The sequence below is a fragment of the Coturnix japonica genome, chromosome 18 (assembly GCF_001577835.2).
Source record: "Coturnix japonica isolate 7356 chromosome 18, Coturnix japonica 2.1, whole genome shotgun sequence".
Classification (NCBI taxonomy): Eukaryota; Metazoa; Chordata; class Aves; order Galliformes; family Phasianidae; genus Coturnix; species Coturnix japonica.
Window position 1 is genome coordinate 38924 of NC_029533.1, and position 24092 is coordinate 63015.

Below are 24092 nucleotides of genomic sequence, written 5' to 3' on the forward strand. Positions count from 1 at the left end.
AAATCCACATCCCTCCAATTTGGAGATGAGGATGTGGTGGGGGACCATGTCAAAGGCCTTACTCAAGTCCAGGTAAATGACATCGGTCACCTTCCCTTCGTCAACCAATGCTGTCACTCCATCATAAAAGGCCACAAGATTAGTTAAGGATGACCTTCCCCTGGTGAAGCCGTGCTGGCTGTCTTGGATCACATGCTCATTCCTCATGTGATCAAGCATGTTGTCCAGGAGGATCTGTTCCATGATCATTCCAGGCACATAGGTGAGACTCACTGGCCTGTAGTTCCCCGGCTCCCATTGTACATAGCCTGACTGGATAGCTCACCTATGGTATTAGTGTGCAGAGGACGGCACACAGGCATTAGACCAATTGTGGGTCTTAGAGTTAATGTAGCAGCATGGACACTCTTAGTGCATGGCTTTCCTGAAGGTCCTGTGCTGCATTTGCAGCTGCATGTGAGTGTACTGGACAGCCCAGGGAACTGGCATGATCACAGAATCATAGAATCATCAAGGTGGGAAAAAACCTATAAGATCATCCAGTTCAACTGTTCACCTATTACCAATAGCTCCCACTAAACCATGTCCCTCAACACAACATCCAATTGTTCCTTGAACACCCCAGGGTCAGTGACTGTACCACCTCCCTAGGCAGTCCATTCCAGTGCCTGACCACCCTTTCTGAGAAGTAATATTTCCTAGTGTCCAGACTGAATCTCCCCTGCCGCTGCTTGAAACCATTCCCTCTAGTACTATTACTAATGATACAAGAGAAGAAGTCGACCCCCAGCTCACTACAACCTCCCTTCAGGAGGTTATAGAGAGCAATGACTCTGCTGAGCCTCCTCTTCTCCAGCCAGCTCCTTACCCAGACAAGAGTGTACCCATCTAAGCCATAGGCTGCCAACTTCTGCAGGAGAATACTGTGGGAGACAGTGTCAAAGGCTTTGCTGAAGTCTAGGTAGACCACACCAACAGCCTTTCCCTCATCCACCAGATGGGTCACTACATCATAGAAGGAGATCAGGTTGGTCAAACAGGACCTGCCCTTCATGAACCCATGTGGCCTAGGCCTGAACCCCCGGCCATCCCACACATGCCACATAATCTCCCTCCAGACAATTGTCAGTGCTCAGTCGAGTTAGAGAGCTCTCTTAGTTTCATGTAGTATCAGTGTGTCTTTATTGTATTCAACATACATCTTATTTACCATTCACTTACAAGAACTTCCTGTTCCTCTAACAGTTCCTCTAATCAGTTAATTGGTCCCCGATTCTCCCCAACAACAGTGGTAAAGGATGAAAGGTTTCTTAAGAGTAACAGGATTAACAATGCATATCAATGGAACCTCCAGTCTACCCTTAGATGCAAAGAGACACTGCTTGCTCTTTGTCTCATACTCTGGTCTTCCAGGGTTTCAGTGTTAAGTTCTACCAAAGAATCTGATGAGCTCTTTGGTGATTGCTCACAGTTACATCTTCCCCCACAACAATCTGCTCCATAAACTTCCCTGACACTGAGGTCAGGCTAACAGGCCTGTAGTTCCCTGGATCATCCTTACTACCTTTCTTGTAATAGGGAATCACACTGGCAAGCCTCCAGTCTTCTGGGACCTCACCAGTCAACAAGGAGCACTGATAGATGATGGAAAGCGGCTCAGCTATCACCTCCACCAGTTCCCTCAGCACTCTCAGGTGGATCTGTGGTGCAAGTGGTAGAAGTGCCGCTCTGCTACACAGGAGGCTCGAATCCCAGGGGTTGGACTCGATGATCTCTAAGGTCCCTTCCAACCTGCCTGAGACTGTGATACTGTGACTGTGATACTGTGATCTCATTCGGCCCCATGGACTTGTGGCAGTCCAGTTGGAGCAGTAAGTCTCTGACCATTCCTTCCAGAATCATGGGGGGTTTAGTCTGCTCCCCAGCCGAGACTACCAGCTCAAATTAATTGGACTCCTCCCCTCTTTAAAATATTTTATGGGTTTTGACTCAAGTTCACAGATTTTAAGTTTACCATCTAGAACTGAAGCCTTCTTCAACTGCCTGTTCTGCCACCTGACCCATCATCTTACTCCCTGTTTCCTGTACAGTGTTACCTTTCTGATGTCCTTAACAATGCATAAGAGCCATTGGTAGATTTACATCATGCTGTTTTCCTTGTGTGTGAGCAATCCTTGCCATTTTCAGATGGCACTAAGAGTGCATGGCACCCCAAAGACGTAATTAGCATCTGTCCATATATTTAAGGCTCTTGTCAGTGCAGTCATTTCAGCCTTCTGATGGGAAGTCCCCACAGGTAATGCTGTGCTTCCATTACCTGCTCAGTAGCGTATCCTGCCTTACTGCCTCCTTGTCTCGCAAAACAGTTTCAGATGTTTCAAAGAAGTCATGAAGTACTCGTTCTCCAGGAGTTCTGCTAAGGAAAGATAATGGTTGACAATATTCGTTACAATTATTTCTATATCATCCTGCTCTACCAGGATGGCCTGGTATTTCAGGAATCTTTGGGGTGTGAGCCAATGTCCTCCTTTTGCCCCCAGTACAGTAAACACTGTATGAGATATTAAAACTGGTATCCTTTGGCCCAGTGTAGATTTATGGGCTTTTTGAATACTGAGCACCAGTACAGCCACCGCCCTCAGGCACCATGGCCACCCCTTACTCATTTCATCAGGCTGTTTGGAGCTTTACCATCAGTCCATAGCTGTGTATGTGCAGTCGGCACCCTCCTGTCATTCCTGGGAACGGATGGAGTTCCTTGACAATCTGCAGCTCAGAGGGGGTTGGCAGATGGCTTGTTTCCACAGCCCGTGCTCTCAGCACACACACCTCTTCTCTTACCAGCTGCTTGCATTCCTGCGCAGCGCTGCTCAAAGCCCTCCTCCAGATCTCCCTTCACAACGCAATACGCAGTCTCTCCCCAGCTCTGGGCTGTTTGATGCCTGTGCCATCATCAGGACCTGCAAAACAAACCTTGGGCTTCAGAGCTTTGAGAAGACAACCACTCTGGTTGTCTTCTGGGGGTGGGCTGCATCTAGGAACATTCACCATCTGAAGCACTTCAATGAGCGACCTCTTGAAAGCCCTGAATCTGTGTAGCACATCAGGAGATGCTGAACTCAACCTTACAGCCCTCTCCACAATGGAAGGGCTCTTTACAACTGGCTGGAGGGGGAGCAAAGACCAACTCAAATCCTCCAGTCCAGCTTCAAGGCCTTCAGGCTTCTTGGGCTGTAGCTGTTTAGACCTCAAGGTTCAAATAGAACCCCTAAGTCCTCTTGGCCTCTGCTCATCTAGACTCCCTCTTTCTTGGCCTCCATGCCTCAGTTTGGCCTCAGAACTACTAAGCTGCAAGGCCTCTTGGCCAGGCTCTTGGCCTCCCTCCAGGCTGTTTTACCTTAAGGCCTCTAAGCCTCCTGGGCAACCTCTAGGCCTTTAGGCCTCCCTCTATGCCTCTAGGATATCTGTGTCTCCATGCGTGCTCTCCATTACAGCTCTAAGCCTTCCTTTGTGCCTTAAGTACTCACGGATTCATGGTCTCTTTTTTGGCCTACCTCTGTGCATCAGGCCCTCAAAACCTCAGTGCTTCCAGTCCAGCCCATTGGTACCTCGGCTCAGCTGGTGCTGCTGCAGGCAGTGCTCCCCATGCCTGCCCAGCCTAAATCCAGCAGACAATGTTAGGAGCCACCTGCTGCTCAGATACAAGCACAACTGCTGGTGGAGAATCAGGGCAAAGCACATCCTGAATCGCTGCTACCTTGCACTGAAGAAAGGCTGAGATGCACCACGGCCTCACCTGCTGCCTTCTTGGAAGGGGAGGTTCAGCAGCAGCTCCACTCGTCAGCAAGTCCTCCAGAAACCTCCTTCTTTCTTCCTGAGCAGGAGACTGGATGCTGAAACCTTCTCCAAAGTCATTATTAAACAGTACCTGGACCTGAAGCCCCAGGAGAAAACACAATTCATATTCAGAACCACAAAACAGTCATATTCTATTCCAATAGAATTCTGAATTAAATTTCTTGACTAGCAATTCACTCACCCTGCTACGGAAGAGGGGGAAGGGAGGGGGCAAGGAAGAAGGAAGCAAGGGAGAGCCTTCTAGCCTTACATGCCCCTATAGCCCACTCTATACTCCCATATCACCCTATGGCTCCACACAGATCCCTATAGAACCATATCCCCCATACACCTCCTATAGTTTCATTTCCCACTAGAACCCTTGTATCGCCCACCCACAGCCCCCTAGAGACACATGTCCCCCATAACCCTCCTACAGCCCATACAGAGCACCTATCGCCCCCCCTTAGAACCTTATAGCTCCCCCCACAACCCCAGCCCCCCAGCTCCCTACAGCCCCATGATCCCCTGTAGCCCCCCAAAGCACAGAATCAGCCCTGGACCCCCTCCACAGTCCCCTATATCCTCCCCAGAGCCCCCGCTGTCCCATAGCCTCCTATACCACTTCATTAGTTCCACACAACTTTCCATAGACCTATATCCCCACTAAAGCCACAACAAAGCTCCCCATNCTGCTCCCGGTGCCTCCCGGGGCTGAGGTGGTCGGTGGCGTAGGGGGCAGTAGGTTAATGTGGGGCTGTGGGAGTTGCGGGGGCTGTAGGTTAATGTGGAGCTATGGGTGGGGGGATGGGGGGAGAATAGGGTGATATGGGGCTGCTGGGGGCAGTGGGATGGATGTAGGAGTGGATCTTGGGGTATATGGGGTTGTAGTGGGCTGTGGGGGGCTGCCAAGGGACTTGAGGATATGGGCAGGTGTGAGGGGAATATGGGGGCTGTCAGGGGGCTTTAGTGGGGATATAGGGATGTAGGTAGCTGATGTGGGAATATAGAGGGATGTGGGGGTATGGGAGATCTATTGGGAGAGATGTGGGGCTACAGGGGGCTTTGGGGGTCTATAGAGGGATATAGAGCTGGACGGGGCATATAGGAGGATACGGGGCTGCAAGTTGCTACAGGGTTTATAGGGGTGGTTGTAGGGGTATATGGGGCTATGGGGAGCTTTGTTGTGGCTTTAGTGGGGATATAGGTCTATGGAAAGTTATGTGGAACTACAGGAGTGATATAGGGGGATATGGGACTGCAGGGGCTCTGGGGAGGATATAGGGAACTGAGGAGGGGATATAGGTCTGATGCTGTGCTTTGGGGGGCTACAGGGGATCATGGGGCTGTAGGGAGCTGGGGGGCTGGGGTGCTCTGTAGGGCTGTGGGGGAGCTCTAAGGTTCTAAGTGGGGGCGATAGGTGCTTTGTATGGGCTGTAGGAGGGTTATGGGGGACATGTGTCTCTAGGGGGCTGTGGGTGGGTGGTAGAAGGGTTCTAGTGGGATATGAAGCTATAGGAGGTGTATGGGGGATATGGTTCTATAGGGATCTGTGTGGGGCCATAGGGTGATATGGGAGTATAGAGTGGGCTATAGGGGCATGTAAGGCTAGAAGGCTCTCCCTTGCTTCCTTCTTCCTTGCCCCCTCCCTTCCCCCTCTTACATAGCAGGGTGAGTGAATTGCTAGTTAAGAAATTTAATTCAGAATTCTATTGGAATAAAATATGACTGTTTTGTGGTTCTGAATATGAACTGTGTTTTCTCCTGGGGCTTGAGGTCCAGGTACTGTTTAATAATGACTTTGGAGAAGGTTTCAGCATCCAATCTCCTGCTCAGGAAGAAAGAAGGAGGTTTCTGGAGGACTTCCTGTCGAGTGGAGCTGCTGCTGAGCCTCCCCTTCCAAGAAGGCAGCAGGTGAGGCCATGGTGCATCTCAGCCTTTCCTCAGTGCAAGGTAGCAGCGATTCAGGCTGTGCTTTGCTCTGATTCTCCAGCAGCACTTGTGCTTGTATGTGAGCAGCAGGCGGCCGCTAAGGTTGTGTGCTGGCTGCAGGCTGGGCAGGCATGGGGAGCACTGCCTGCAGCAGCACCAGCTGAGCCGAGGTACCAATGGGCTGTACTGGAAGCACTGAGGTTTTGAGGGCCTGATGCACAGAGGTAGGCCAAAAAAGAGACCATGAATCCGTGAGTATTTAAGGCACAAAGGAAGGCTTAAAGCTGTAATGAAGAGCATGCCTGGAGGCACAGATGCCTGCAAGCTGCCCTAGAGTCATAGAGGGAGGCCTAAAAGCCTAGAGGTTGCTCAGGAGGTTTAGAGGCCTTAAGGTAAAACAGCCAAGAGGAAGGCCAAGAGCCTGGCCAAGAGGCCTTGCAGCTTAGTAGTCCTGAGGCGAAATTGAGGCATGGAGGCCAAGAAAGAGGGAGCCTAGAAGAGCAGAGGCTGGGAGTAGCTGGGGGTCATACTTGAACCTCAAGGTCTGGACAGCTACAGCCCAAGAGGCCTGAAGCTGGACTGGAGGATTTGAGTTGGTCTTTGCTCCCCCTCCAGCCAGTTGGGAAGAGCCTTTCCATTGCAGAGAGGGCTGGGGGTTGAGTTCAGCATCTCCTGATGTACCACACAGGTCCAGGGCTTTCAAGAGATCGCTTATTGAAGTGCTTCAGATGGTGAATGTTCCTAGACACAGCAGTTGTCTTCTGAAAGCTCTGAAGCCCAAGGTTTGTTCTGCAGGTCCCGCTGATGGCACAGGCATCAAACAGCCCAGAGCTCGTGGCTGGGGAGAGGCTGCGTATTGTGTTGTGAAGGGAGAACTGGAGGAGGGCTTTGAGCAGCGTTGTGCAGGAATGCAAGCAGCTGATAAGAGGTGTGTGTGCTGAGAGCAAGGGCTGTACGGCTCATCTCTGTGTGCTGACAGGGAATGCAGGCAGAGCTCTTTTTCTCTGTTCTTTCCTGCAAGGCTGCGGCCCTTCAATGAGCAGCATTGAGCAGTATGATGACAACCCAAGAGTGGCAGCAAGAGATGCAGTGCAGCCCTTTCCAGCAGTGAGATGCATTTAGTCCTCTTGCTGCTTCTTAACATAGAAGGTACGTTGAGCTTCCACAGTTGGTGCCTTCGTAGCCTGTTTTGAAGTTCTTTAAGCTCTTCCTCTGATGCTTGCATCCTAAGTGAAGGACTTCCCTGTCTCTGCTGGAATGGTTCCTGTACAAGGGCCTGGCTGTCTGTGTCTGTTCCAGATGCTGAAGGGGATGGTGATGTGAGTGCAATGATGGAGCTGGCTTTTGAATGGCAATTGCACCCGGCTGATGTGCAGCTCTTTCTGACACAGGCAGGAGACGGGTGGTGGGACTACAGCTCCTCTGGCAGTTTTGCAGCAAAGCTGTGAAGTAGACCATATGGATTTGAAAGAACTCAGCTACGTTTCCTATCCTTCCCCTGGCTATCCCCTTGCCTCAGCCCAGATTCCCCTTGCATTCCAGTAGGTGTCCCTTCCATCCCCGTGGCTGCCCCTTGCTTTCCAGAAGGTTGCCCTTTCTTTCCCACGACAGCCCGCCCATAATTCCCTGAATGCCCCAATACCCCTCAATATTTCCCATCCAAGAACCTGTAGCCACCCCACAGCCCCCACAGAGCCCCAGAACCCTTCCAGGACTTCCTCAGACCCAGTACACCTTCCCCAGAGCTGGCCCAAAACTTCAGAGAACTACGTTGTCCCAAACAGCACCCCATGTCCCCCACTGGACTCCCACTGAACCCCCCTATTTCCTCCCTTGGACCTCCCTTACCCATTCCAGGCCCCCCAGTAGTCTCACAGACCCCCAGAGTCCCTGTCAGAACCCCCATCACCGAACCCGGACCCCCATTGCTGGAAAAGGTGTAGGGCACAGATGTGGGGGAAAGTGCTGTGGGGGGCACTGTGGAAAAAGGTGCATAGGTATGCTGCATCTGAAGCACGGATTCAGATGTAAACAATCCAAATCATTTATTACAAGTTCTCACATCACTTCTATATCTTCACAAGGTTTCTTTTCCTGGCTTTCCCATTCACCCCTACACTTCAACAGAACAGTCCACAAATGCTTCTGCAACCATTCATGTGGGCTCTTATCCAACCAGAGCCGCCATCCATTCTTTCTTCTCCTCGAGGTGTCCTTGGTTCTTGTGCTGTTTATCTTGCTCCGCAGCTGCTGCTCCGTGCAGTCCTTCTTGTGTTCCCACAGTAAGGACTGCCAGGAAAGAAACCATTTGCCAATCTCCCCGTGCCGCAAACTGCCAAGGAACTCCATCCGTTCCCAGGAATGACAGGAGGGTGCCAACTGTGCATACACAGCTACGAACTGATGGTAAAGCTCCAAACAGCCTGATGAAATGAGTAAGGGATGGCCATGGTGCCTGAGGGCGGTGGCTGCACTGGTGCTCAGTATTCAAATAGCCCATAAATCTACACTGGGCCAAAGGATACCAGTTTCAATATCTCATACATTTTTACTGTATTGGTGACAAAAAGGAGGACATTGGCTCTCACCCCAAAGATTCCTGAAATATCAGGCCATCCTGGTAGAGCAGGATGATGTAGAAATAATTGTAACGAATATTGTCAACCCATTATCATTCCTTAGCAGACCTCCTGGAGAACCAGTACTTCATGACTGCTTTGAAGCATCTGAAGCTGCACACTGCAGCCAGTCAGTCGGACCTGAAGGACAAACCCTTAGAAGATACAGAAGTTAATGGTTTTGCGAGACAAGGAGGCTGAAAGGCAGGATACACAGCAATTTCTACTGAGGAGGTAATGGAAGCACAGCATTACATGTGGGGACTTCCCCTCAGAAGGCTGAAATAACTGCCTTGACAAGAGTCTTAAATATATGAACAGATGCTAATTATGTATTTGGGGTGCCACACACTCATAGTGCCATTTGAAAATGGATACAAACAGTTTCAGTTCTCGTTTTCTGCAGACATTAATAGTTCACTTATCCTGCAAATAGGCTGATTTCTCTAAGGCAAATTGAAGTGCACAGAGGCTGGGGCTGGGGTCTTGTAGAGCAGCTGGAGTAAAGAGGAAAGTATCCAGGAGGCTGGGATATGATTAGGAAATGAGAAGGAAGTAAGAGCTCCTTAATCTTCTACTCCTTAAGGGATGGTGAAGCTCATGAAAATAAATTCAAGATCTGGAGTTAAATGAACATTTTCCAAGGGGAAATTCCAATATTTATTGTATAGCAGGAGGAGTGTCTCTGAGAGTGGCCTGGACTTGTCATTATCTTCTGTACTCTGACCAGGACTCCAAGGCCAGGAACAGCAGATGCCCAACAGCAGCTCCATCAGATGGTTCCTCCTGCTGCCATTGGCAGATACATGGCAGCTGCAGCTCCTGCACTTCTGGCTCTTCCTGGGCATCTACCTGGCTGCCCTCCTGGGCATCAGCCTCATTATCACAGCCGTAGCCTGCGACCACAACCTGCACACCCCCATGTACTTCTTCCTCCTCAACCTGGCCCTCCTCGACCTGAGCTGCATCTCCACCACTCTCCCCAAAGCCATGGCCAACACCCTCTGGGACACCAGGGCCATCTCCTACACAGGATGTGCTGCACAGCTCCTTTTTCTTCTTCATCTCAGCAGAGTATTCCCTTCTCACCATCATGTCCTATGACCACTACGTTGTCATCTGCAAGCCCCTGCACTACAGGACCTTAATGGACAGCAGAGCTTGTGCCACCATGGCAGCAGCTGCTTGGGGTGCTGGGGTTCTCCATTCCCTGCTGCACACTGCCAGTACATTTTCACTGCCTCTTTGCCAAGGCAATGTTGTCAACCAGTTTTTCTGTGAAGTCCCCCAGATCCTCAAGCTCTCCTGCTCAGCCTCCTACCTCAGGGAAGTTGTGTTTTTCTTCATTGGTGCCAGTTTAGGCTTTGGGTGCTTTGTTTTCATAGTTGTGTCCTATGTGCAGATCTTCCTTGCTGTGCTGAGGATGCCCTCTGAGCAGGGACGGTACAAAGCCTTCTCCACGTGCCTCCCTCACCTGGCTGTGGTCTCCTTGTTTCTCAGTACTGACTTTTTTGCCTACCTGAAGCCCCCCTCTATTTCCTCCCCATCAGTGGACCTGATGGTGGCAGTTCTGTACTCAGTGGTGCCTCCAGCAGTGATCCCCTGCAGCACTTGAGGCACAGACTCAGATGTGAACAATCCAAATCATTTATTACAAGTTCTCATATCTCTTATATACCTTCACAAGTTATGGAAGATATGCACAGTTCTTCTGGACGTTGTGCAAAGAGTGAATCAAAATCAGCGCTTTTCTTTACGAGTCCCTTCATGCCTATGAGCTTTCTGTCCATTATGGTGGTACTTACAATAGAGACACGAGGTAAGTCCTGAGTTTTAGTGAATCTTTTTATTATGATTCTATGATTTATTTTTGATCTTTTCATTCTCCTTTTATTTTTCTTTCATCTTCACTTTTTTTCTGGGCATGTACCTGGACAAAGTCCAGAGGTTCCATGTTACCACATTTTTTCTAATTCTGCCTTTGTAGATCTACGGTCAGGTAGATCATATAGATGTATGGTGCTAATGAGTACATCTGAGAAAACCAGTGGTTTCACGCGTTTCATAGAATCATAGAATCACAAGGTTGGAAAAGACCTACAAGATCATCTCGTCCAACCATCCTCCCTTTACCATACCAACAGAAAAGCCACTAAACCATATCTCCTAGCTCCCCATCCAGACGCCTCTTGAATACTGCCAGGATGGCAACTCCAGCACCTCCCTAGGCAGGCCATTCCAGTGCCTGACCACTCTCTGAGAGGAAAAAGTTCTGTCTTATGTCCAGTCTAAACCTCATCTGATACAACTTGTGGCCATTTCCTCTTGTCCTGTTTGTTGCCTGGGTGAAGAGGCCAAGCCCCTCCTCATCACAACCTCCCCTCAGGAAGTTGTAGAGTGCAATGAGGTTTCCCCTGAGTCTCCTCCACGCTAAACAATCCCAGCTCCCTGAGCTGTTCCTCATAAGACTTGTGCTCCAGACCCCTCACAAGTTTTGTTGCCCTACTCTGGACACATTGCAGGGCCTCGATGTCTTTCTTGTAGTGAGGGGCCCAAAACTGAACACAGTACTCAAGATGTGGCCTCACCAGAGCTCAGTACAGAGGGATGATCACCTCTCTGCTCCTGCTGACTGCACTATTTCTCATACAGTCAGGATACTGTTGGCTTTCTTGTCTACCTGGGCACCCTGCTGGCTGAGTTCAGCCAAGCATCAACCAGCACCCCCAGAACTCTTTCCTCTTCACAGACTTCAACATATATCTGCTTCCCTCCAGATGTCTGTCTCCAGCAGATGGCACTATAATTAATCTTGTGCTGGAGACATTGTTTTCCTTTGTACTTTCATTTTCCGAGCTCCATGTTTCGAAGATACTGAGAAAGATTTCACATCAGGAAATAAAGAAGATTCGATTGGTGCACTTGATCTAAATTCTTTGCATCATTTAGTGCACTGCAGAACTAATAGATGGCTGCATGAAATAGATGCAGTGAAAGTTAAAGCTTTGGATGGAAATGAATGGGAGTAGTGGCTGTCGAGAAAATCAATAGCCCTTTACTCCTTTAGTAGTGGCTTCCCAGATGTTGAACCCTATGTAGCCTGAAACAATCCAGTTTCCGACTTCTATTCTTTCTTAAGGAAGATATTGGAAAGGTTTTATGTTTTCTTTGGTGTATAAGTTATAGCTGGTCTTCTTGTCCGCTCCCAACCATTTTTTAAGGAGGAAAATTAGGTAGAGGATGTCTTTAATGTTAGGAACATTAATCATAATTTCAGCCATTTGACATTTTTTAGTAGTTTGTATTTGTTTAAGTAATCCTGAGGGTAAATATTCACATATTGCTTAACAGAACTGTGACTGTAGAAACCGTATTTCTTGTTTTCTACTCTTTCAGTGGATTACCAGGAGCAGGCATTTCATTCCCTTTCCATGGACCTGAGGACTGGCGAAAGAAAGACCTTCCTTTTGAGATACCAATGTGTGCCCATCTTGTTATGTCACTTAAATACATGCAATAATGATCAGCTTTCCGGTGTTCTTGATGGATTACATCAGATGACCACGGAATCTGGTAAATTAGTATATATTTTTATTTTAAATAAGGATTGAAAGTTTTGATGAAAACAAGTGAGGTAAACTTGTGTGCCTCCAGTGGCACAGTGGTTAAGGATGCCACTTTGCAACACTGGAGGCCCTGGGTTTGAATCCCCCCTGTGGCACAAGTGGTAGAAGTGCCGCTCTGCTACACATGAGGCTCGAATCCCGGGGTTTGGACTCGTTGATCTCTAAGGTCCCTTCCAACCCGCACAAGACTGTGATACTGTGAAACAGAAGTGCCAAGTACAAAGCAGCGTGATTCTTCTCTATAAATACTCTAATCTGTCACTAGCATTCATTTGTGTCATGCACATTCACTGGAGTCACAAAGTGTATTTCTAATTGTGAATCTGTAGATTTGCCTGGGGTTGTTGTGACCAAAATGCAGGACCCAACACTTGGCCCTATTGAAACTCATGCCATTAACCTTGGCCCATCAATCAAGTCTATCCAGGTTCCTCTGTAGTGCCCTTCTCCCCCTCAGGCAGATCAACACTCCTTCCCAACTTAGTGTTGTCTGCAAACTTACTGAGGGTGCACTCAATCCTCTCATCCAGATCATCAATGAAGATGTTAAACAGAAGCAGCCCAAGCACCGAGCCCTGGGGGACACCACTCATGACCGGCTGCCAACTGGATTCCACTCCACTGACCACAACTCTCTGGGCTCGGCCATCCAGCCAGTGCTTCACCCAGCAGAGCGTGCGCCCATCCAAACAGCGGGCAGCCAGCTTCTCCATCAGAATGTTATGGGGGACAGTGTCAAAGGCCTTACCAAAGTCCAGGTAGACCACATGGACAGCCTTACCTTCATCTACCAAGTGGGTCACCTTGTCATAGAATGAAATCAGGTTAGGCAGGATCTGCCATTCATAAACCCATGCTGACTAGGCCTGATCCCCTGGCTGACCTTTAGTTGATCCATGATGATACCCAAGATTATCCTTTCCATAACCTTCCCGGGCACCGAGGTGAGACTGATGGGCCTGTAGCTGTCAGGATCATCTTTCCGACCTTTTTTGAAGATGGGCTTCATATTCAATTCGAGATTTGGCTGACTGTCAGAGCTCAGAGGGCTGTTATCAGTGGCAAAGGGTCTAGTTGGAGGATCTAACAGTGTTCGCCAAGGGTCAGTGCTGGGTACAGTTTTGTTCAGCATCTTTACTAACAACCTAGGTGAAGGGATGGAGTCCACCCACAGAATGTTTGCTGATGATACAAAGCTGGAAGGTGTGGCTAGCATGCCAGAAAGCTGTGCTGCCATTCAGACTGGCACCGGACAGACTGGAGAGTTAGTCAGGGAGGAACCTGATGGGATTTAACTAGAGCAAGAATATAGTCTTGTACATGGAGAGGTTAGATATTAGGAAAAGGTTCTTCATCAAAGAGTGGTTGGGCACTGGAACAGGCTCCCAAGGGAAGTGGTCATGGCACTGACCTGTCAGAGTTAAGTGTCTGGACAACTCACTCAGACATACAGTCTGATTTTTGTGTGATCCTGTGTGGAGCCATAAGTGATCCTTTATGAGTTCTTTATAACTAAGGATATTCTGTAAATCTGTAAAAAAAACAGTCTTCATTTTGTTTATAATCTCCTTTTATGTACTGAAAGATTGCAATGAGGTGTCCCCAGAGCCTTCTGTCCTCCAGAGTCCAACTCCCAGAAGAAGCCCAACTCCCTCAACTCTTCTTCACAGAAGAGGGCTCCAGCCCTCTAAGCATCTTCATGGCCCTCCTCTGGACCTGCTCCAGCTATTCTACATCTTTCTCGTGCTGATGGACCTGGACACAATATCTCATATGGCTACTCTCCAGCATAGAAGGAGACAATCCCTTCCCTGCCCTGTTACCACCCTTCTGTTGCTGGGTGCAGTTGGCCTTCTGGGCTGCAAGGACACTCTGCTTGCTCATGTCCAACTTTTCAACCACCAGAACTCCTGAAGTAGTTCTCTGCAGTGCTACTCTCAGTTAGTTCTTTTATCAGTCTGTATATATATCTGGAATTACCCCAGCCCAGGTGTAACACCTCATACTTGACTTTTCTGAAGCTCACTAAGTTCATGTCCAGGTCCATCTAACAGTTCACGCTTCATATCTCTCCAATTTAGAGAGAAGGCTATCATGTGAGACCATGTCAGTAATCTTAAATCATGCATTCCTTCTCAGGCAGATCCAATTGTCACAGAAAGGAATATGCACCTTGATTCCCAATGTTGTGATCTTCTAGAGCTAGTTTGAGCTGTCTGTAAGTCAGACAGCTGACTATGGCCTCTTGAATAACTTTCTAATACTTTTGCATGCCTGCAGACAATTACAATATCTTTGCTCCTTGTAACAACATCCCAATATTAATGACTCAGTACTGTTTCTAGTCTTGTCATTCTCTCATGGAGTTGAGAATTACACTGTAGAATTTAGATGACCAATTACACAACACAAACAGGAGTACTGAATCTGGTTGTTAACAGTTACATTCATATGATTGTGATAAAAGATTTTGGATGATTTGTGGTACATTCCTCTGCAGTCCCAATTGGAATCCCATAACTGAGTCAGTCAGGTTGCAACTTTGAAGGAAATGCAGGAGGTGATAAGATAGAATTGATAAGATCCTGAAATTACTGGAAAAGATATACATCTACCTTACAAATTCTAAGACTGGAAAGCAGCATGTGCCTCCTAGAAGCGCAGTACTTCCAGCACACTGCTGCCCAGCTGCAGATCTTTGAAACATTAGCTCCCAAAGCCAGCTTTCTTGGAGACCTTTTTCCAGCACATGTGCGTTACTTATATTGTAGACCAGTGACTATTTCAAACTGAAAGTTCATTTTGTATTTGTTTATTTGTTTGTTTGTTTAAACATATAATCATCATGCTTTTCATACAGAAGGTTTGGGCTGTGTGTTTTTATTATTATTATTATTATTATTTATTATTATTATTATTTTATTTTTTTTAAATTTTTGTACGTAGTTATTTAACACATGAGATGGGAAACTGAGATAGTCCTATGAACAACTGCAACCAAAGAGAAGGCAAAAGGGCAAATGCTTCATTGTACAGTGGAGCTGATACTGTACTTAGAGCCTTTACAAGACTGTCCAGCCTGCTGAACTAAACAGTCAAGCATGTGAATCACGCTGTAGGTGCTATATTTACTTCTGAAGTCCCTCTGCCACAGCTGCAGGCTATACATAGCCATTCTCACACAGGGCAAGCAGCCTCAGCAAATGCAATCTTCAATGAATATCTTGAAGGACTTTAATTAAACTCATAATACAAAAATTTGTTGAAAAGAGTATTTATCCATACCAGGATTCTACATAGTCATAGTAAGTGTTTTGGTTTTTCTTTTTTCCTATATCTTTCAGAACAAAAACAATTTCTATTATATGCTTTACTTGAAATTAGTATAAAAAGCTTTATATCTGTATTCCCATGGTAGCCATGTAATTAGAAGTTTAATCTTATATTTTATCCTGTGCTTTTCTAAAACGCAATATTTGAACTAAAATTTTATTCTGTTTTGTCAACACAGAGTCATTTTTGATCTAGAAATCCAGATTTCATTATAATGTGCAATAACGAGGAAAATGGACAAACAAGCAAAAGGTCTTGTTAACATATGTTAATATGAAATGGCTGACTGGAATACAAGATTCCCACAGCTTCGTGTGTTTGTTATGCTTGGATTACTGACTTTTTATTCATGGAAACATTGCTTTTGTAGATAAGAAAAACCTGAAAATTATGAGTTCATATTATTACTAATACTTTAATATGGAATCTTGTTTTCCACAGATATGGGTATTCTTGCTGTATTTGCCCTACCACTGCTTCTTCTAGGGATCAGTGGAATCATTTATATTTATCAGACAGTCATATGGCTAGTGTCCAAATCAGCAGTGCAAAACAAGGTGGTGGTGATCACAGATGCCATCTCTGGACTAGGCAAGGGTGAGTTGTCTCTTTACTTCCCAGAGTCAGAGAACACTACGTCTATGATTCTTAAGTGTACTTTTAAAATCTCAGATACAGGAACCACTGATGAACTTTTAGGAGCTGCAGAGCTTTGAGTTTACTTAACTGAACAAAGTAGGAGGTTTTGTAAGCATGTCAAGTGCTATTTTTAGCACTTTGCTACTATGAAATCTAATATCACAAGTTGTCACTTTTGAGTAGCAGCAAATCAGCATTAACTGGTGTTACTTTTCTCTGCTACATGTACGTTTTAAGCCTCTAAAGGCTTCCACTTTTTCAGTTCCCTGTAACTGTGTTGACCCTTCTCTCCCTGCAAATTGCTGCCCCTCTGTCACCTACATTACTCTTCCCTTGGTATCCTCCAGAACCTCCAAAAGTGATGCCTGACCATGTATGATTATGTGTTCAGTAAAAGAAAGGAAAGGATGTGTGGTAGTTACTTTATTTATCTCAGGCCACAGGAAAATTCCTTTCCCAACATACTAGAATTTCTGGACAAATGGACACATTTATCAAAGTTTAAAAAGTAACAACAAAATTGATGTTTTCAGTAGTTTATAACAGCTAATTAAGCTTGATTCATGGACTTTTTAAAATGCTGTAGCACAAAAGAGTCCAGACGAATACACCACTGGTTTCCCTTTTCCTGTTGTTCACAAAATACTCTTATTCATCAATTTTGTTATTAGATCTGCCCTGTTAAGTTTATAAGAATAATATTGGTGTAGCTATCTATCATAGTAAAAGTAAATAATCTTTTTAAGTCACAAAATTTTTCAATTCTATTCTATTCTAAAAAGAAATAAAAGAAATTCTTAAAAAAAAACAGTTGTGAAAGATAAAAGTTACATAAATAGAAGTTTTCACTGGAAATGTTTAAAAGTCTTATACAATACTTCCATACAGATATTAAGATTCTAAAATTGAAATTGAAAGAATCCAAGGTAGACATATAAGAATATCTGAATTTTCCTGAGGGGACTGAAATATGAAGAAAAAAATATTTTTGAAGAGCGGAAAATGATGCCTATTCAAGAAGGGTCCTAGGAAGCAAAACAAATTAAAGAGATGGGAAAAGCAAGAGTAATTGTGAGTAATTATATTGTTGACATTTGTAAATTTCTTTTTTTTATATATTTTGAACCTTTCAAAATTAATGAATTTTAAATGAATGATTCAACATCATTAGCAAAAACATCCTCCCAGTTCAACTAAAATGAATATAATCAAACTGCTATTATTGTTCTTATTTCTTTTGAACTTCTTTCTTAGAATGTTCTCGAGTGTTTCATTCAGGAGGGGCAAGACTTGTGTTGTGTGGCAGAACATGGGAGAAGTTGGAAGCCTTGTATGATGCTTTAATTAGTGTGGCAGACCCCAGTACGGTAAGTGTTTTTTCACACTGCTCTGGAAACTGACAAGTAAAAAGGTAAAAACCTTGTTCAGGTACAAAAAGTGCTTTTAAATCCACTAAAATGAGGTAGACATGGAGCATGATTCACATGCCAATAGTGATTTTGGTCATCCACAAAATACACCCAGCACAGTTCAGAGAGAGAAAGAAAGGAATAGTTTAGAAGAGCATGGTGTCAAAAATAAATCAAATGCTCCTGAGTGGACCTGCATTTTGAACTAATCCCTGCCCAAAGCTAGACAACTAGAAATGCTAGGTAGATTGATTTACATGTTAATTCAGATGTAGTTCTCCATTCAACTGTGTGAACTGTCATTGTTTTTGCATAACTAGAGTGTTCAGGAAGTGGGAGATGGTTCCAAGGATTTAAATAATCTTAAATATTTCTGCTAATTTGGGAGAGTTCCCAGATTGCAGTCAATGGGAGCACAAGTCCCCTTCCCTCATTGCCACTGAGTAAGCATGCGAATAGACATACAAGACCTGCAAAGGCTTCCCATGTTGTCAGAGGTGGTTCTTTGGGAGGTGTTTCTTTGGTGCTCATGGAAAATCTTTCCTTCTCTGATAAGACTTGTTTTGGAGCATAAGTAGTCCTTAAACAAATTACGTAGCCATTTGTCACCAGGTCAACAGTATTTGTATGTCACCCTTTTTCCACATTGAGCTTCATTCATCTGTATAAAGAAATAATGTGTTTGTGCTAATTTGTGCGATCAACTAGGAAAAATGATTAAGTATAACTAAGGGACCCGCATTTCTTCAGTATAATAATAAGTGAAAATCTTCAGAGTTCATTCCTCTATCCTGTAGCTAATAAAATCTATATCTTCGAAAGAAATAAGACGTGTGGTTTGGATTACCTATAGTTAAATAAGTCATTCCAACTTCCAATTTTCCATGTAAATTCAGTTCCTCCTTATATATGTAAATCATCTCTTAAAGCACCATGTTCTGTGGGCAGCAAAGTTTTGTTTACGAAAAGAGAAATGATAGGAGTCCTCCCGTATGTATATTTATCTGTATTTATTGGATACAGCTATTCCAGCTTACTCTTCCTGAGGTGTTTTACCTTATATACCTGTATCCAAATTTCAGAGTACAAGAATACCTGTTACTGAGTTACCCTCTTTCCAGAGCAGGTTGAAGGAACAAAACAGGACTTTTGTAAGAATGGTAATGCACTTTCTTCAGATACAGTGGTAAATTTTTTAATTTTATTTTATTTATATATATATATATATATTATTTTTTTTTTGAAGAGCAAATAGAAATAAATTTTTATGTATAAGGAGTCTGAAGTCAAGAAAACCAACAAAGTACTTTGACACACCAATGGGTTATATCAAGCAGGTATTCCTTATTACAGCACTGGGTCCATGAGGATCGCTCTGCCAATATGTGCATGAAGAGAAGCAGAGACTGCATATTTAAAGACATAGTGTATATTCATTATATTCCAAGGACATGTGTGGAAACTCCAGTCATGGAGTTCCCTCTAGAGCTCACTCCGGGACAGTGGGAACAAACCCAGGGGAGCAGGAACAAAAGTGCCTCCCTTCTCTTAACAGCGTGGTGTGTCACAGCATGGTGCGGCGCACCCGACCACGTGCATTTCGGGAGAGGGGAAGGGAAGGGGGATTGCGATTGGGTCTAAAAAACAATGAAGGAGGAAAAAGTGATATGAGAACGAATGGCAGTTTAATAATCCAATAACTCTAAACAACAACAAGAGAGTTTCAACAAAGAGAATACCAAGTCCCCAATCTCACTGATGAGCTGTGGAAGGCGGGAAGCTCCGACCACGCTGTCTCCTCACAGGGAGCCAGGCCAGAAAAAACTTGTCCCTTTCCTCACTTCTCCTCTGGTGCAGTTCCCCACATGCCCATTTAAGGCTGTTCACAGAAAAAACTTGTCCCCTTAACTCCCATTATTCCGCATGGTGTTCTGATGTGGAATACCAACACCAACCAAATTACAAAACCATAACAACTCCAAAAAATGATTAACATCTCCAGTGGTTGTGAGTTGAAGGCCAGTAGTCATTCTCACTGTAAATTTCCAACCTTTTAAGGGGGGTAGCCCAAACCGGTTCCCACTGATGTTACATTGAGCTGAGGCATCTGTTTTGCCATCTTATCTTCAACAACAGGACATCCATTCTGCTTTTTTATCTTCACTTGACAATGATTTTCACAGTTAAGTGTCCACTGTATTTTGTTCTTGAGCTTATGTTCATGCAGACCTCCTGTTCTTCAGCTTCTATCCACTAGAGTTACACAAAGGGCTTCTCTCACAATATGGAAAAGCTGTGCTCATGATTCAAATCCTTGAATATTTTTTTCCTTTATTAGACATATACACCAAAGCTAATTCTTCTGGATATCTCAGACATAGACTATATTCAAGATGTAGCAAAGGAAATCCTGAATTGCTATGGTTGTGTGGATATACTGATCAACAATGCAAGTATGAAAGTAAAAGGAGCAGTGCAGAGCATTTCATTGGAACTTGATAAAAAGATAATGGATGCCAACTATTTTGGACCTATAACATTAACCAAAGGTATTTTCAATTTTTTCACTTTTTCCTGTCACAACTTAAAGCTTGAAATCCAAATCACTGGCATTATTCTGATGCATTAGCATTTAATTTTGCCTTCTTCGCTACAATCAGAATCAAGTCTCTGAACATAAGATTTAGGAGAATTTAATTAAAATCAGACAGGAAATATATCAGGCTTCGAAATATATTAGTATGTATTTGAAAAAAAAAATTTCTGTGCTTGCTGCCTTTGTTACAGAGAAACACTACTATAAAAATGTTGACTCCATCTCAGACTTATGATACAGTTAGTACAAGCTATACCAAGTGGGAAGAGTCCTGAGTCTGGTGTGTTGGCAGCAGATGGTTGTGATCGCCTCAGAGGGGACTGATAGGACAGGCAAAGTGGGGAGTAGTATGTGATGGAGGGGCTGTACTGCACAGAGCTTGCAATTGGCAGTGACACATTTGAAAGCTTTGGATAAGGATTAAAGTACAAGAAAATAAGCAAGTGTCATTTTGGAAGTCTATTGGTCAGTAGATTGATTGTAGAATAGCACCACAGAAAGTAACCTAGGGGTTATGATTGACAGCAACTTGAATATGAGTCAACAGTGTGCACTGACAATCAGAAGAGCCAACCATATCCTAGAATGCATTAAGCAAAGTATAGCTACATGGGCAAGGAAAGGGATCATCACACTGCTTTGTGCTGGAGGTCAAAGTATATGAGGAGCGGCTGAGGTACCTTGGTTTGTTGCATCAGGGAAGGATCAGGAGCAGGTTAGGGAAGTATTCTTCATCAGAGGGTAGTATGCATGGAACAGTTACCCAGGGCAGTGGGCATGGGTCGAAGCTGCAGGATTCACAAAGCGTTTGGACATCTCTCTCAGACACAGGGTTTGTGTGGTGCTGAGTGGAGTCAGGAGCTGGCCTTGATAACCCCTATGGGTCCCTTCCCGATTTGAATATTCCATCATTCTATGATCTTAGTGTTCATTAAAGTTTTACTACCTATAATTTAACTGTTATTTCTTTACTCTGAAGATATTAAGCTCTTTCACTTTTTTAGCTTTTTCTTTCCATTTCTTTTTTCAGCCATTCTTCCCAATATGATTTCTAGAAGAACTGGCCAAATAGTTTTAATTAATAGTATTCAAGGAAAAATAGGAGTCCCATTTCGTGCAGCTTGTAAGTTATACATTTATTCATAACACATTTTTTTAAATTCATAAATAATAATAAAAAAGTTCACACAATATCAATTCTAATGTAAAAATATTTAGTTAGTAAAAGTGGTGATTTCCAGCCTTAGTAATTAAATGATTAATAATATATCTGACTGGAACATTTTCAAAGTCAAACTCAAGAAAAAGTATTGTGAAACATGACTTCTGCCTGTGGTGCCTGAGAATAGGTAGATACCAAATGTGGCAGCAAATTTTTAAAGTTCTTGGGAGGGATTCAGAGATTAGTGAGCTTGTAGTTCTAATATCTTGTGGTGGCTTCACACTGATAGAAAACTAAGCTTCACCACACCTTTCTCTCACTTCCCCTCCTCAAAGAAACATTTGGATGTTGTGTTGATGAATCTGATTTAGCTGGGAAGTATTGGTAATGGTTGGACTAGATGATCTTCTAGGTCTTTTCCAACCTTGATAATTCTGTGATTCTATGATTCAAATAAACAGAGAAAAAAAGTACTGTAAAAAGTGGCTCATAGATAAGGAGTGGATAATTAAAATGAAAAAAAAAAAAAGGCCATGCAGAAGCAAAAGAAGAAAACATTAATTTTTTTAAATATTAACTTTATAAATACTGTTTATAAATATAAACTTTTTAAAAAATATATATGTTTATAAATATAGAACTGTAACTGAAAACCTATAGAATTATTGCTGCAGGGCCAAGGCCAAATTCATTGGCAAAACACACAACTTGTCTTCCAGAAACAGCTATGTATTTTACTGCATTTTACTAATGTGTCGCAAACTACAGCATCAGATGGGGTGGACGCTCCTCTCAGAGACAACTGTGTGTCTTCTGAAGATATTTTCAAACGGTAGAAATAATAGCAAAGCTGCTCTTAACCCAAGATTTAGTGTTTGTGATTGAGAAATCCAGACATGCCTTCTCACATGCATAGGGAGGTTCAAATATATAACTTATTTAAAACTTTCCTGTAAATTTCATTTTTTCCTGTTTGTTTTAAATACATCATAAGATAATTTCAGACTGAAGTTATTCACAGTTCTTTTGCCTTATTTTGGATAATTATTGGATAATTATTCCCTGATAAATTTTCTAGACATTCTTGTTCCACAGAATTTCATCATACACATAAAACCATACATCCAAACTTCCATATGATTTTTCTTTCTTTCAGATGCTGCTTCTAAACATGCTGCTGTAGGTTTTTTTGATTGTCTTAGAGCAGAAATGGAAGAATTTGATATTTCTGTCAGCACTGTCAATCCAACCTTCATCTGTTCATACCATCATCAGCCAGCACCTGGCAACTGGGAGGCATCAATTTGGAAATGTAAGGTTTGATGAAACAAGACAGACATTGGATGAGTTCCATACAGCAGCATGGAAGCTTCTCCTAGGGAGAAGAAAAGAGCACAGGGAAAAAAATGGAAATGACAATGAAATAAACAGGTTAGGGGAACAAAAGGAAAGAGAGACTGGAGAGATCATATGATTACGTTAAAAAGAGGAGACATACAGAAAGGTACAATATAGTATGAGAAAAAAATACATCAAGGTGTGGAGAATGGAGGGTGAGAAGAGAATGAAAGGTACAAGGGAGATTTCAGCTGTGCTCAGGTTACTTCTTCCCTTAGGAAAAATCTTAGAGTGGATGGTAAGGAAATACAAAAGAAGAGATGGGAGGGGGTAAGGAAATGAAAGTGTGTATGAAGTTAACTGAACTGATGTACTAGCACTCTATCTTCTTGCCACAGTTCCCTCAGGTGCACCTGCCTGTTTGTACTTTTAATTTCTCTCTCTTTGATTCACAGTCTTTTTCAGAAAGGTGACTTACGGTGTGCACCCAGCAGAGGTGGCAGAGGAAGTCTTGCGCACAGTGAGCAGTAAGAAGCAGGAGGTGCTGATGGCCAACCCTATTCCCAGAGCAGCAGTTTACATTCGCACCTTCTTCCCTGAAATGTTTTTTGCCATTGTTGCTTCAGGGATTAGAGAAAAACTGAAGACAGAACAAGAAAACTGATTTTGTTTTCTTCTCCCTGCTTATGACCTGAAAGATGTTTACGTTTGATTTCTGCTACCTGTATGGGTGGAATAAAGTAGGAGGCTGCTACCCCCAAACCAGTGTCTCAGTGATTTACTATCATTGGCACTCAATCATCTGTGAGATTTCCACTGTTTTAGATTTAGTGAATATGACAAGGGAAAATATGACAAGGACTCCATCACTTTTGTAACAGAGCAATTCTCAATATAAATGGGCAGGTCAAAGCTTTGGGGACTCGTAACGACTTGTCAGAATAATCTGAAAGTGCTAGGATTGATGGGGATTTACAGGAATGAAAGGACGGGGATGGAGGGAGATGTGGGAAACAGGTATAAAAATTAATGGAAAAGGGTGTTGGAGCTCCATCACATTGTTCGCCAGACACACTTTTTTGTAAGTATTTATAAATGGATATTCAAATATTGACCCCCAAATTGAGCTAAACTAATTCAATATCTCATCTGTGACAGGACCATGAGACATATGCAAAAATATAGAATGGGACAAAAATACAAATAAATACAGATTGGAATCTTCCAGTTTCTGACAATCTGCTACACAAGCATGTTACATTTGTCTCCACATCTTGTTAGACTATCCCTTCAGTCAGTCCTTTTGCACAAATATTTTCAAATTCTTGCTAAAATAGTCCATCTCTCAAGACAGTAATTCATCATACATTAGAACAAATATTGATTTATGTTTTCTTTGAATGTGATGTCAAATAATATCTTCTTATATGTCCTACTTTTTTTTCTGTGGAACAAAAATCACTCTCAAATTGTTCACTCAGTTACTCGTTTTCCAAGATGAAGAGCCCTGGTGTCAATTTGCCCTCTCTTTTGGAGACTTCCAGATTATTATTCTTATTCTTCTGTATATATTCTCTAGTTTTATCTGTTTGGGGTTTTACT

General features: G+C 43.8%; 1 protein-coding gene and 1 pseudogene across 2 annotated transcripts; both read left to right on the forward strand.

Annotated features, from left to right (window-relative positions):
* Positions 1-8627: 8627 nt before the first annotated feature.
* On the forward strand, positions 8628-10031 carry LOC116654211 (annotated as a pseudogene).
* A 19-nt stretch (positions 10032-10050) lies between these two features.
* On the forward strand, positions 10051-23252 carry DHRS7C (dehydrogenase/reductase 7C). 2 transcript variants are annotated; one of them, XM_015879501.2, is made up of 8 exons: positions 10051-10206; positions 11784-11960; positions 15788-15943; positions 17240-17352; positions 19733-19943; positions 21021-21113; positions 22309-22464; positions 22946-23252. In XM_015879501.2, exons 1-8 carry the CDS (start codon positions 10077-10079, stop codon positions 23152-23154), a joined length of 1245 nt encoding a protein of 414 aa, XP_015734987.1. In that variant the 5' UTR covers positions 10051-10076; the 3' UTR covers positions 23155-23252. The 2 variants fall into 2 exon arrangements, with proteins under 2 accessions (XP_015734987.1, XP_015734991.1); XM_015879505.2 differs by lacking the exons at positions 10051-10206; positions 11784-11960 and adding an exon at positions 15185-15318.
* Positions 23253-24092: the final 840 nt, after the last annotated feature.